We start from the raw sequence: 16353 nt of genomic DNA on the forward strand, positions 1-16353 counted from the left end.
ATGTATTTCTATTCCGACCTTTCAGTAAAAATGACGAAAGATGACTAAGAGCATTTCTGTCATAGGGATGCCAGCGTGAGAAGATATTTTAAAAGAGAAATCATACATCAAGATACATGACATAATGGCGTATGCGATCATTAGCGATGAAATTTCGAGCGAATGTCATTCAAATGATTGCAGAGCAAAGAGACACGTTAAGAAAGGGAGCTACTGACAACGAAGAATTTAGCTTTACGTTTGTCACTCATGTGCGGAATTTTTTTTCCCCTTTTTAAAAAAGAAATATATTCATACCTGTGTATCAGGCCCGTCATTTGCCCCCCCCCCCCGGCTTTAGAAAATACACTAGAAATGGTATATATATATTATACATTGAGTATATGGTCTTTGTGCCCCCCTGGAAAATGTTGAAAATGACGGTCCTGCTGTGCATCGGGTAAATTACAAATTTGAATTACTTTATAATAGACATACTCGATAAAATCGATTGGTAAAGGCATGCCATCGAAATAAAACAAAAGCTGAGACAATGGAAAATTACTAATCCTGGTTAAAATTCAGAAAAATCTTTCTAAAAGTTTACAAAAGTGTTCGAAGCAGATGAATCCTAGGAAGAAGAATCTTCCTTTACTAGATGAACAAACCGTGCCGTTATGGACAATGGTTGCTCTCTATGCTCTGAGAAATAATGCGTGTGGCAACATACCCGTGTGACAGAGTCCCGGTCTCCTCTACTGTACCTGGTGCATATTCCAGTTCGTTAGAAATTCCCCAAAGGAACGTTTACGAGGATCATGTAAGGTTAAATTGTATTTTCGAGTATTCCATCCACAGTCAAAATAGTGATGACTATACCAGCAGTGGTCAGCTTTATGACGAGCCTCTCAAAAATTGCGTGACTCGTCATGGGCAACTCAGTTCAGTAACTGATCGCGACCCGCAATACAACTGAAGAGCTCGCAGAATTTTAGCATCATGGATGGAAATTCTCAAATGTAATTTGGATGATCATTTTTCGTGGAATTCAAAACATAAGTGCCCGTTAGAAGCACTTTTGGCGAATCTGGAGTTCCCGATCTGTGACGATTCACCAGCTTACATATTCACAAAATTTTAATTAATCAACATTCATATTAGACATGACTTCGCAGGGGTTGGTACTACATTGGTACATGCACTGCTTGTTTCGTGTTTTACTGATGCTGTCACCTCTCTTCTATACTTTGAATTAAAAATGGCAAATGCCTGAATTTCTATGTTTGTCATGTTATGTAAATATCGTGTTGAAGGTCTGCTTGCTGTTTGCCAGACTCCGCACTATGTCTGCTAATCAGTTTTGTAAGAGTTTCAATTTTTTCGGAGCACGAGACACAACATCACTTAACATTATTTTCAAGAATGAATACGCGGTATTTCTGTCACTCGCGGGTCAGAAACTTGTATGTATAGTGTATCTGTATGTGTGTGAGACCCATATTTTACGGGACATTTCCGTAATTTTGGATGTTCCAACTTTTTTTAAATAAAGTTTTCCGTTTCCTCTCTCTCCTACTTTCAATAAGGTAAACTTGAACTTTTCAAATCAAGAATTAAGATTTTTCTTTTCATGACTTACTCATAATTATCATTTCATATGAAGATATTCATTGGAACATATTTTTCAAACATATAGGCCTATGTTTAGCTAGATGAATTATATAAATTTTCACCCATTACGTCATGTGGAAGTTCCCTATTTACCGCCATCGGCGATTTTTCAGCAATTTTAGCGATAGTTGGCAACTTCACTTGCATTTGACAATTTTTTTTGGTAATAATTTGTGATATCCCGTATGGATCCCGATTTTCTGTTTCCCGTATTTTTATGAAGGAAACACGGTCAGAACAGATATTTCTTGTGTTGTTTGTATCGATACTTTTCGATCGGAACACCTTTGGCGAGCCAGATGAAACCCCTTAGCTGGCCGTAGTTTGCCCATCACTAACGTATACAATCAATATTATGAACTTAAATTTGGCGCTAAGACATTGATTGATATCTAAGAAATAATGTATTTTTGAACGTTACAATATACTTGATTAGTTTGTGTTAGTTGAGCTCATTTGCATGATTCGATGATGACAAAAGCTTCTGCGAAGCATTGGCAAACTTGTCATTAGTTCCTTATTTTTATTTATTTACGGATTTATTAATTTATTGAGATCTATTAAGTTTAAGCAACATGATTACAATTGTTCATCGGTACACAAACAGAACATTTCAATGTATACCCTATCAAAAGAACTTCATAAGATTATTCAAAATATTTGGAGCACGAGCCTGAACCTCCATTTAGCTTATTTTAATATTCCTATAACGTTATCCAAATAATACATTTTTAAACCAGTTTGTTAGATTTTTTCATACGCCAAGACGTTATGACAGTGGTGTCACTTGAACCGGGAATGTCAGGAACTCATCTTTTATTCATTAGTGACTTTTATCCCTTTTCTAAAGCTTCCAAGATGGTTTTATATGTACACCATTCGAACTCGGAAGTTTTCAAATATTTATAAAGAGCGGAAATTTCTTTTCGGATTATTATATTAAAATATAGAATAGGCACGAAAATGAAGTCATTTTTCCACTTTGGGGAATATTCTGAAAGCATTTTTATATTGTCGATCAAATTCCATTATTCATTATGTAACCTATAACTTTTGACGTGCATGAGAAATCTTTTAGGAATTCACTCATATTTTTACTGCACCAAAAATACTTTGAATACCTCTCTACGTTGACAACAGATGGCGTCACGTTCGTCATTTTCGCAAACAGAATTTTCTATTATTTATACTTTCCTCTTGATATTTTAATTGTTGTTTCTTAATCTCCAAGAGACCAAGAGATCGTCAGTGAATATTATTATATAGCATTCCAACGTCTATCGAATAAAATGCATTTCAACTATTCAAAATTGGTTTTGAGTATTTGTAGCATTTTCTTACAAAATGATGGATGTGTTTTGTACAATACAAAGAGGGAGTAATAAATGAAAGTAAAATTTCATTCTTAAAAAGTCTGGCACATACGTTGAACCAGTTACAATTTTTTTATTTATCTCATTTATCTTATTTCATTTATTTTATTTTATTTTTTATTTTATTTATTTATTTTATTTTATTATTTCATTTTATTTATTATTTTATTTATTCTATTATATTATAATTATCTCCTATGCTATTTATTATTATTTTTCCCCTCTCTTACTGCAGTTCATGCGTCGCTTAAAAAAAGAAGAAACACAGTAAATTAGAAATATTGTTGAGCTATTTCAAGCAGTGTATTAAATGTTAACGTAAAATAAATTGCTGGAAATTAAAAAAAAAAAAAGCTAATGACCATGCATGAATATCAAAAGTAAGTAACTAGGAAAATATGTTCAAAAAGAAAAAAAGCCGAATGAAACTATGCTTTTTTTTTTTTTAAATTTCTAAAAATACTTTCATTTATAAAACTAACAGAATTTCATCTATATGAACAAATAATATTTACTCTTTTATTTATTTCATTTTATTTAATTTATTAATTTTTTTACTTTTTTCATTTATTCATGTGCAATTAAATGCATTACATATTACATCAGTTTACTTAATTATATCATTTCATTTTATTATTATATTCACATCATTTCATTTTGTAATTATTTTTACATCATTTTATATGTCATTATTTTTTTCCACGTCCAAGCATCGCTTTGAAATCGTGAAATAAATATGTGAATCAAAAATACTTCTAAGCTAATATATTTTCAAGTAATTAAACTGAAAATTAATTTGAAATATATAAAAAAAATTCAAATCTAACTCAAGTTCATGAACATGAATATCTATATATCATCTATTATCGATCTATACTAATTTAGTAACTAGAAACTGAATGAAAAATCTAATTTCTTGCGTTTTAAAAATACTTCCATTTTTAATCTAAAAAAGTTCAATTTAAAATACGATTGATTCATAAATAAATAAACAACGAGTAGATAAAATATTTCTACTTGAAATTAGATAGAAAATAATTATATATCAGCTTAAATAAAATAATGATAAAATAAATTTGTGGAGATAATAATTTCTTCTCTTGCTTTTTTAAAAATGAAATCCCATTTCGGTTTAAAAGATTATTACATGGTTCATAAGACATTTATGAGTGTGCGAGTAAATACAGGAACATTAAACACTCAGGAGAGAAAATATTTGAATATTTCCCGCATGATTTTCTTTTCTTTTCCATGGATAAAAATGAAAAATCTTTCCTTTTTTTTCTTTTGGTTTGCTTATCGAATGGTTCGATCAAAGAGAGGAAATTCTTGTTTGCCGAAGAATATGACACTGGACTTTTGATATTTCACGAAAATATTCCCGAACGCAAACTTGTCTTGATAGTAAAGCAAACACGCGGGCAATTTTATTGCTTCCACGATGGGATGGATATATATAAGTACACAAATAAAATCGCATGGACGTGTTTCTCTTCTCGCGGTGGATAAGTTTTTCTGGTTATAAAAGAAAACAACGAATTTCAGGCCAGACCGATAGATAGGGTTAGTAAAATATTTAAATTCGTGTGTTGTTTTTTTAAAAAATAAATTCCTCCCAACGTGACATGAAATTCGTATTCGTAATATTTCGAAATTCTGCCACGTGTTATCATTGTTTTCAGTGGAATCTGAGATAAGATGTAAAAAATTTATTAATGTTTTTTCGATACCATTTCGAAAGCAGGTTAAATTGTTTTGGAAAACTTGAAACATTCTCTCTTCTCTGAATACGACTTAAAGCTATACACTTAAGAGTCTGTCCAATTTTATTTCAATTTAGTTTCTCTTCCCGGTGTTCATTTCTCATCTCATGCATGAATAAAACGAATAGTTTGATAGCACGAAATTCTCATAGATACTCGAAAAAAATATTTAGTATAGGGAATCTTACTCAGCATTTTTCGTACATGTTTTTGAACGAATGAAAACGAAACGTACGTTCGTTTAAGACAGGGATCTTCAACGCAAATCCCGTGGACCACACTTGGACCTCTGAGCATTTTTGTCGTGGAAATGATCTGTCGTCCGAAAATGATTGAAAACGTTGAAAAACGAACAATTCTAAAATTAATGAAATAAATTATTTCAGGATTGATATAAATTCAGAATTAATAAAAGAAATTATTCCAGAATTGATGAAATTTTAGAATTACTCAAAAAAATAATTTTAAAATTGTTGAAACAAATAATTTTAGAATTAGTGAAAATATATCATATAAATTAGAGAAATAATTTCGTGATTTCTGATGAAATTATAAATCAAAATCGTGTTCAATCCCCCTTAAGGTATTTAACGGGTATTTAAAAAATTCTGTCCTTGTAGACTACTCGTTAGCTCGTTTGGAGGTAATAAATAAAAAGTGACTTTTTGGAAGAAAGGAAATGATTTTTTTTTTCTACATAATTAAGGGAACGAAACATGTGTGAACATTAGTGTGATGTCTACTCAGTGTGGTGGATGTGATAAAGCATTCCAGTCTGTTTCATAGAAATTGGTTTAAGTAACCAAGAAAAATGGAGTTTTCAAATTACGTTTTGGGTGAATTTCACAAAACATGCCACCCACTGAATATCGATCCATACAGTTTTTTTCTTCGCTTGTTGTACGAAATGATTGTAGGCTGTATTTAGGAACGTTTACAATCTCTGCTAAGCTGTGATCGATCAATTTCTGATTTTCTTTGATTGCTACCGTGCACCTGAAGAACTCTCTCAACTCATCTTTCTTTCTACTTTCTTCAATTTCTTCATTCAATCATCTTCATTGTGAAAATGCTAATTCACGAAAATCATCATCTCCATAGACTTAATTAGATTTGCATTACCTCATTCAAGAAAAATCAATATAGAACAAGTTTCTACAATTAAATTTTTTATCAGTCATATTTAACGCCTTGTGTAAATATTAAACATATGGTAAAAAGCTTGACGACATCTGGGTAGACTTCTTAGAAAACTTCTCGTTTGAGAAACAATTTTTTATTTTCATATAAGTAACATCAACAGTTGTAACGTACTACTACGTTCAAAAAGTTCCGAGACCTATTTTATTACAGAAGAATGAGTACAGATAGAATGTGTTCATTTGATGTTAGTTGCGAATTAACTAACCTGTGTTTTATGCATTTGTGCCAGATGTAAATGCAAATTGAAAGTTTTTTTTTAGTTATTATTATTATTATCACGCCCTCCAGTGCCTTCATCGTTGCTCGCTGCATTTCTTCAAAACGTGAGAACCATTGGCCCCTAAAGCAAATTCTTTGTCCGAGGACAGAGGAAAAAGTGACATGGGGCACGATCAGGGAAATAAGATGGTTGTAAAGTACCTGAATGTGATGTTTTGAGTTAAAAACTGGAGCATTTTCGTGATGATGACATCGCACCCATGGGTCAGCCTTCCAAATATCTGGTTGCTTGCGTCTCAGCGAATCGTGCACACCTTTAAGGACTCGCAGATTCCCCCTAGTAACGTGCATAAGTGTTTCAACACTTATGCAACCAGCTTATTCCCTCCTGATCTTGCCCCGTGTGACTCTTTCCTTTCTCCTCGGATAAATAATTTGCTTAAGGTGCAACGATTCTCAGTTTCCTAATTTTCCGCGAGCACCGACGGAGGCACCGGAGGGCGTGACAAAAAAAAGGCTTTCAATCCATCCGCATTCACATCTTTATACGAACAATGGCAAAAATTCCCAATTGCACAGGGTAGTTACTTCGAAGGAGAAACACCAAATAAACAGGTTCTATCTGCATCAATTTTTCCGTAATAAAATGAGTCTCGGAACTTTTTGAACGTAGTAGTGCTATAAAAAATGCTTAGAACATTCAAGTTGACCTCAAATTATTGACATTAAATATTCAACGGGAAAAAATTGGAAAAATTATAACGTTCGTTCTGTCTTCATGGTAATGTCCATTTAGGTCATATATGCTTGGTTTTCAGGGATTCAACACTAAATAAAAAACGTCTGTTACATCCTATAAATACGTGAGATTTCATCATTTATTTAATTCATTTGACTTTTAAAACACAACCGAGTCACGAAAAGCATCCGTAACTTATTTCACTCGAAACAAATATGATAATAAAATTATAGAAATTCAGTGTCAAAGGGGAAAAAACCGAATATCAATGAAAATTTACATAAATGCTGTCTTTAATGTGTACCTTGGAATAATATACAATTCAGGGATATCTTCAGATCATGTTCACGTGAATATATGATACACGAATGGGTTGTTATTAGCGAGGGCGGATCTCTGTTCGTGAGCGACCATACTTGCAAGTGAGTAGTTCATTTCTACTGGGTAAGACCACACCCATCACTTTACCCCCCACAAGAGTCATTTGCAGCATATCATTTACTACACACAAGTATATATTTTCCTCCTACGTAGAACCTAACTATAAAAGAAGCATCCTCTATCATTATCAGCTTATATTTCGATATGTAGGGAACGAGGCAAAAATGTTCGTACCACGCAGCGAATTCCATTAATGTCATCGTATTCTTTTCCTCTTAGTCAGTAAATGTTTAAAGAACCTTAGCTTTTAACATAAAATGGGGGGATTATAAGTACCAAGGTTTAAAGGAAAAAAAAAAGGATTAAACTTGATCTTGACGAAACATTTGAATGCGGAGAATATATTACGCACGAAGAAGACTAATTAGTTCCGGATTATGGTCTTAAACCAATTCACCCATCAGGTCGACCCCCCTAATTACGCAGCGTAATTCTCTTTAATGAATTTTCTCCTGCTTTGCTTAGGCTTTTTTTTTTGGTTTGTAATTAAAGTTCTGTTAATTTACTTTTAATTTTTGTTTCAGATGAAGAAGTAGAAAAATGCGTTTCAGTGCTTTTGGACGGTGACGAAATAGAGCTTCTCTTCCTTGATAAAGCAATGTCCTCTAAAACCGTAAGTACGAGTATGTACGAAAAAGCATTAAAAATGCATGAACAGCAAAAACCTGATTTTGCGGACAAAGGCGGGGCAAAAAATAATGCGTCCATAAAAGAGGGTTGACTCTCATGAGGAGTTTTACTGTATATGTTGCCTCCATTTTACACGATCTTAACACGTCTAAGTTATTAATACTTAAAGCCGCTGCACACTACTTTGATGTGGAACCACGTCACGTCAGAAAAGTCTATAGTGAACTTTACTCTCATGATGCCTTTCAAGATAGGCACAAATCTGAACGAACACGCAGTATATAATCTAGACAGGGTACATATTTATAGTTATTTCAGGGAAAATCCCCTTTTCTTGAAATAACTCGCGAATCCTCCATACTAGAAGGCTACTTCCAATTGAAAAAAGTATCTAAATAATGTGTGTTGGCCTCAGATACATCACTCATATTCCAAGGGTTTGCATAACTATTGAAATTAAAAAATAATTACTTTTTATTTGGTCGCCCTGTTCCAAAAAACCCAATTAAAAAGTTATTGTCTGTCTCTTCTCAGCACAACAAAAACAAAATTCATGTTATTCAATTCAATACAATATTCGCTGAGATATTTGAATTCAAAATCGCTGAAAATGAGAGAGAATGAACAGCATATGAATCGTAGAATGAGCTTGTCTCTCAGTTTATGCTGTTCTTTTCCTTCATTTTTAGTGGTTTTCGAACTCAAATACTGTATCTAAGCGAAAAGTGCGCTTGAAAACATGGAGATTTTTTTTTCTTGGTTGAGACAGAGCAACAACTTTCTCTAATTGAATTTTTTAGAACAAGGTGACTAAATAAAAAGTTAATATTTTATTTTAATAACTATACAACCCTGTTCAATAGGAATGACGTAACTGAGATATACACGTTATTTGGATACTTTTCCATTTGAACGTATACTTCTAAAATCAACGGTTCGCGAATTATTCCACGATAAAGGGACTTTCCCATGCATCCTGTATAATCCTGTGATGTATGGTGCACAGGGTGGGTTATTTTTTTATGGTACACAACCGTTGCTCTACTGGCAAATTTTTTTAATTATTAAAATTGTAGGAAGTTCCTGCAACAGCATCTTTATGGTCAGTACCTGTATCTTCTTTTTCCCCAGAAGACACGCTCCTCACTCTATTGACAAATACATTTTGTTTACAATTCATAATACACTTATAATTAACCAGGGAAGAAATGAATGGACATCCTAATTTCCAACTCGTTCAAAATATACGAGCTGAAATGAACTTTCAATACGCAATTTTCACTCTCTCTCTCTCTCAAGCCATAAAAATAATCCCCCTTCTTTTTCCCCTGAAATATCTCTTGAAACTATACTTTAATGATTTCCTCTCTCTCTTAGAACTTTCTTTGACATCAAAGACAATTTTTTTTCCTTCTTTATTGTTCGACTCTCATTATTTTCGTTGATATTTTTTTCTTGATACAATACTACATTTTTCGTTATATTAGCTCATTTATTTGAAAATTGGAGGATTTTTCTAAGCATGCATATACAAGGAAAAAAATGAAATAGCAATTTAATTAAGATCAGTAATCGGATCTGGTACGTAAGAGGATCTAATAACTTATAGATATCAGATGTTTTTTATTGCGGAAGTGAAGGAAACGAGTACTTATTATTATATTGTTAAATTTGTTTTAAAAAGGGATTTTATGGTATTATTAATTATCGTAAGTTGTTCGAAATTCGTTCGAATGTGTGGAAAAATATTTCGTGAGCTATTTTCCTGAACTTCCACATTTAATGGCTAGTGCAGTAAATAATATAATAGCGAGGCAGTGTTTTCATGAAATCACATTTACATACGTGAAGGATGTAAAAAAATTAGTAAAATATTTTGTCAACAGAAAATTTTATTTTTTGTGTTTTTTGTTTATTTTTTCAGCGTTTTCCTTGAAATACCTTCGAATTTCTGTGACTTGACAGCAGCTCTATCCGTTGTTGAAACTACAAGAATTAGTTTCTGTTTTTTTGGTGCTCACTGTCGGCGCTATTTTTAAACTCAGCTAGTATTTTGAAGGGGGATGAACACACACAAGTGAATTTTTTTTTTCTTTGATTGGTTTAATTCATTTCTGAAAATTGCTATCGTATAACGAAGCCAACTTTCCATTCCTAATACAGTTACTATTGCACGGATTTCCAACTGGTGAGGAACCCTTAAAAATCCTGGAACTCGGCGGGAAAACGTTCGTGTTAAATACTGATACTCACAAAGCTGTTCTTTATTTTGAATTTTAACGACATAGTGTGTCGTTTAAAAAAATTCGGACCACTGCAGGCTAAGCAACTTAAAAACAGTAACATTAAATTTTTTCACATCGAATTTTCAAATCAGAAGCCGCTGCAGATGTTATGAGAATGTCATTTTCCCTTTCATCAGAAACTTATAAGTTGTAAAAAAGAACGATGTTTTCTTTTAAATTTTTATATTCACTTTAAGTGAGGATTGTCGAATTGCAGAATTCACGTGTACTTTACGGGACACCCATGGTCATCTTAACACGCGAGTCCCACCCGGCACGGCGGCATGCGGCGATCTCATTTGTATAAATAAGATCTGGCACAATTATTGATGACAATAAATATGTAAATTAAGAAGTAGTGTCTAAACCCAATTTTTTATTTTGACGCTGTTGAGAAGGGGTAAGGAGACACTTTTTTTTGGATAAATATTCAAAAATGTCTGGGTTCCGTAGAATAGACTATCATCAAGGGTGTCGCGGAATAGCCGGACATAATTTTCAAGGGTTATGCGAGAAGTTTTACGTTGAAACCCCCGTTTTAGACATTGTGACCAAAGAGTGACCTGGTGAGCGAGGGACGACCAAAGAGTGACTTTAGCGCAAAGAAATATATACGGTTTGGGGGAAAGGGGTGGAGGCAAGCGGGCTATTGTCCAAAGCAGCTTATTTAGTGGAATGAGTAGTCACGAAAACAAGAGTAGAATATGTGAAGGGAGGCAAAATTTTTATAGCCCTCAGGTGATGAGGCCAAAATATCGGCCTCAGGAGGTGTTCTCTGGCAAAGCCCTGATCAGAAGGCCCTAAAGTGATGTGAACCTTGTCAGTTACTCGAGTTTCCGCTTGGAAAAAATGACGCATTCGTCCAAGTGGCACCTGTAACAGCGGAAACTCGATAAGTCGTCACCCCAAAAGTATCGATGAACATGTCGACTTAAGCGGATGTCTACATTTGACCTCCCACTACCAATTAATTTTTAAACAACATTTATTTTTATGCCATGTACATATGCATAGTTGAACAATTTCATTCCATCATCTACAAATTAATAAAAAAAAGTTACCAGCGATTTTTTATGCAAAAAGTTTCCGAATAATCTCGAATTATGGTGAAAAAGTATAAGTGCATCGAAAAATATCTGTTATATTTTCGAATGAGCAGTGCAATTAACGAAAGTTAGTAAAATCTTGTTTTTTAACTTAGAAATTTTAATCTAAAAAATTAATTATTTTTAGCTTGTTCAACTATCGCTCAAAAAAATGTCAGATATCATCCGTGCTTATCTGTGATTTTCGTAGTCACGGGTCGAGCCTCCAAAAAATGGAAAGTGGCATAACCCCCCCCCCCCCAAATTTTAAAGATGCATTTCGACCAACAAAGGACAAAAACCATAACGAAGAATTGTTGAAATATACGAGAGATGTGTCGTGGCAATCTATTAACTGTCCAACCTACGGGAAATTTCACGAAGTTCGTTGCGATAGCAAAATCACGAATCGCAGTCGACTTAGGCGGGATTTAGCTATCTTTTGTCGAGTCAAGATATATACATAGATAGAACCGCTCACACAACCCCGGACTGATGCAAAGCACCTTACTTCCGTTAACTCAAAAGAGGCAGAGTTGTGTCGGAAAAGTTAGCAAAGATTTATAGTGGTGGCTCCCCCTTGTCCCGTGCTCGCAAGTTTCGAATTACTCGCGTCGACAAGAGGTTCCTCTCCATTGAATTTAGTATGACAACTCATAGTTGTCGAGTTATCATGGTTCTGCTGTATTTATCATAGCACCTCCTCCTCCTAACCAGATCAAGCCCCGTCCCCCCACGAATATCATAACACCCGATGCCATTATCGTGAAGTGCACCTTATAAATCCGAGAAGGCATGTAGGCCATTCGTTAAGACTGCCCTGGAAGTGATTTATTAAAGAATCACGAAATCTCTTCCTTCTTCAATTCAGAAACGAACAAAATGGGTGAAGCCACATTCACCCTGGTTTGAAAAACGCCGATATAAAAATGCATATGCGTATTAAAAGGGATTCTATTTTGGCTGGAAAACAATTGTTGTTGTTCTTTGTTGGTGTAGTGGCGCCGTCTATTGTAAATATATTTAAAGAATATAGCCGAAGATGCCTTCGCATGCGTCCTTATGGCCAAGTTTAAGACTTTCTGGTAACCCTAATTCAGTGCTTTCTCTCGCATATAGAGTATGTAAAGTATGTAAATAGTAAATAATATCGTTGTTTCGGAATCTTTACTGCCATCTGTGAAACATAAATACCAAAAAAGAAATACTGATGCATGTTTAAAATGTACCGAATAAAAAAATATAACTTAATATGGATATTATATGTATAGTAAATATTTTATGAAAAATAATATTAGTTAAAATATCAAGTTTACTCTGAAATTTTAACGTTGTTATTTGTGTACAGTAAAATGTAATTGAAACCTGCAGAAAAAAATTTTCCTATTGAATGAATTTAGTCGATATTTTGTAACGATAATAGGAGTGTCTTCATGCTCCGTCACAAATGTAAGCGAACTTAAACTCTGAAATAATCATCATGACTATGATGAAAATCCTCCTGGCCTGTAACCCTATCAGGCCCCCGGGGGGCATGCGAGGACCTCAATCACATAAGGGCTTCCACGATAAGATATGACTTAATAAATATGTATTTAAGAGGTGGTGAATAAGCCCCTTTTCATTTTGCCCTGCTGTTGAGACTGCGGTAAGGACGAACTTCTTTTTGGAAAAAATAATCAAAAATTTGTTTAAGCTCCATAGAACAGCCTTATGACTATCAAGGGTTGCACGAGAAATTTTACGTTGGAAACCCCTTGCAAACCGGGCTATTGCTCTACCACTGTAGACACAACCCTGGCTTCCCTATTTAACGCACTGTGGAGTGAGGTGCTGAAAGTACAGGCATTAGTATCCTCCCTTAAGCCCCGTTCACATGTGCAATAAAACATCCTGGGAAGTTCCCGGTAACGGGGATTTTCGCTACGAACCATTCACATGCCGTTTAGTTTATGCCGGTAATCCCCCCTCTTCTTTCCGGAAGTCGTCACTGGTTACGTGGGTTGAACGGAAGTTGTTGATTCAAGATGGGGCTGACGAAGGAGCTTACAGTAGTTTTCGCGGTACAAAGGATTATGGGAGAGATGGTCGGTGTCGACCACCAATCCCCTCCAAGAAAGATGGGCTTTTTAATCAGCTTCTCTCCCACCTTTTTTTTCCCTACGAGGGGAAAAAAGTTGTCATGCCAGTAATTATCACAAAAGCGACCCCCAATTTTACACATGTGAACGGGGCTATAATTTCATTAAATATCCCTCGGGTGGTACGGTAGAGAGTGAGACGTCTATTTCTTAGCCCAATGCATCAAGGAAATATATCTTTTTTTTTGGATATTATGCCGAGTTGAAATCGGAACTCACAGGGTCGTTTCTACAGTGGTGTGGTGTATATGGTAACTCACCCTCCTGGTTTGCAAGAGGACCTGGGTTCGATTCCCGCCAGCGAACAGATAACTTTTCTTTGCGAGTTCTGCATATAGTATCCACAAAAGGTCTATGTCGTTGATGCATTGGGCTGAGAAAACGCCGTCTCACTCTCTTTCGTACTATTTTTCCATTCGATTAATGATAAGGGCTGTATGTGTCTGGAATTTTCTTCTACCTTATTTTAATGATACTTAAAACTATTTCAGGACAGCGACAGTTCACCTGATGAATACGACGCATACGTGATCACGTATTCCGTGACAGATCGGCAAACATTCGAGAAAGCTGTCGATATCCTATTCGGATTGAAAGAGCAAGGCGTCACGACGAGCAAAGCCGTAATACTGGTCGGCAACAAATCGGATTTAGCTAGATCCAGAGAGGTATCAAATCACGGTAAGAGAAATTGTACAAGAATATGTTTCATATATACGATCTAGGAAATATATAAAAAAAATGTGATGATTTCTTTGTATTTGTTGCTTCCACTGCAGGAAATTGCATTTATTTCTCGTAGAGTTTGGGAAGAAGAGGATAAAAACAAATCGAATAACATTGTGCCATTCGGAAGTGCTTCGTAAACTTATTGCTTCTGAGTAGGATGTCATATATCCTGCCGTCTTAAAGAATTCATTCCGAACAACATATTGAAGTAGTTAAGACGATATCCTGGATATATTTTTGTGTTTCGTGTTTTCTTTGTGTCCAGACGATGATACGCCATATATTCGAATATATGGATCATTGGCTAACGTGAAATGGATTTGTTTGCATGCACAGCTCGGATATAACTTCCGTTGTACATTATTTTTTCTCAGTGATTTTTTTTTCATACATATACGAGTATATTGCATAGATATCATATTTACTCGCATAAAGGACGAGGTTTTTATTCAATCTTCACTGCTTCAAAAACCCAGGTCGTTGTATGTGTGCGACTGAATATCTAAGCAAAAAATGTCGCTAAAAGACAAAAAAAAAATCAATGAAAAATGAAAAAATAAATAACTCTAGAGAACTAAGGATAACTTTGATTGATTGAAAATGATGATTCGGGACTCATTGAAAACCGAATATTGCTGAAAAGTCAGGGTCAAAGAGTAAATTTATCGAAAATTTATGAATCAATCAATCGAAAAATAATGAGAGAAATAGTTCCAGAATCATTATTTATATGAAGGACATAATTTCAGAATTTGTGAAAGTTTTCGTACTTCCCAACCCCCATTTGATTCAAGACACGGGGATTCCAACAGTGGCGTCAGTTCTCGGGGTGCACAATGATCCACAGTATTTTGTAACAACATTCTGAGCACCCCCTCTCCCCAGATTTTGTTCAGAAATCCACTATACAATAACGTCACCTTGCATTTACGTCGTCTCCCCTTAAAAATCTTACGGAATTATCTGTGAATAAACGAAATAATGAGTTGAATTAATAAATCTAGTTTTTTTTTTCTTTACATTATGATCTCTAAAATCATGCCTAGTCTTATTTGCGAGATCGTCCTATATGAGAGTAAATATTGTATAAAAGAGAACTTTGGTGCCCACAAACTAGGGAAAGGTTTTTCTCGTTTTTAGCACGCCGAGTAAAGATTCTATTAAGAATATTTTTATAAAGGGTGGTTTATGACGTAAACATCATTCAACCCCCCTCCCCGAAATCGATGCTGACGTAATACTTGAATGACCCCATATACGAGTGGAGATGTTTTTGCAATGGTCTTCCCTATAGGTAAAGCAAATGTATGACGAAAATAAAAAACGCTTTCCTTCAGTTCTACATCAGTTTCTTTCAGTTTGGACAGAAATTTGAACAGATTCAAATTTCTTTTCCCGAGAGATTTTCCCAAGGTATCTATGAAAAGTATTGTGTATGAAAAAAAAGTATGTATCGTATATATAATTTGTGATAAACATTAAACAAATTCATTCTAACGCTTCACAAAGGCCGATTAACAAAAACACAAAATTTTAGCTTAAAAGACAAAAAAATCCCGTTTTAGAAGACAATAACGAAAATGGAGAGATTGAACATTTTGCAACCAATTATGTAGAAAAAAAGAGACAGTTGCCGCGATATTTCTTCCCAGATGGAGTAAAGTTACATCGTCCTTTTTGGGGAACGCCGATCTAAAGATCATTGGTTCCTAACTTTTTAATGCTTCGAGTACTCCTACAAATGCGGTGGCATGCCATCTCGTGAGAGAATTTCGAACTTTTCCCGACCATTGCTGACTGTCCGTGTCCATTACGCGCACCAGGGGTCGCGTAATGGACACTATATATATATATTTTTTAAAGGTAGAGACAAACGCCCTAAAGTATTTTAAAAAAAAAGGGTTTCAAAGTTTTTCTACTTCTGCATGCGCACCTTTAGTCACAAAGGATATAAAAATTTTAACGACATTTCTTCCCATGTCATTTGTAACGTGGGTGTTGCAAAGAATGGAAGTAAAACAAAACTTTGGTGTTGTTGTTTTTTTTTGTTTTCTTTTGTTGATTGATTTTATTTTTGTTTGGCTGTTGCCACTTT

The 16353-nt window shown here is 34.6% G+C and overlaps 1 protein-coding gene across 1 annotated transcript in view; it reads left to right on the plus strand.

Moving 5' to 3' along the window:
• LOC149083431 (uncharacterized) overlaps nt 1–16353 on the plus strand; it is a 42122-nt gene that overhangs the window by 17775 nt on the left and 7994 nt on the right. The window contains exons 3-4 of the mRNA XM_089236934.1: nt 7913–8001; nt 14021–14210. Coding sequence (XP_089093060.1) covers nt 7913–8001; nt 14021–14210 — 279 coding nt within the window. The remainder of the gene's footprint in view (nt 1–7912; nt 8002–14020; nt 14211–16353) is intronic.

The sequence above is a fragment of the Pholcus phalangioides genome, unplaced genomic scaffold, assembly GCF_987345545.1.
Source record: "Pholcus phalangioides strain wild (caught in Gottingen) unplaced genomic scaffold, Ppha-v1.0 ptg000009l_1, whole genome shotgun sequence".
NCBI lineage: Eukaryota > Metazoa > Arthropoda > Arachnida > Araneae > Pholcidae > Pholcus > Pholcus phalangioides.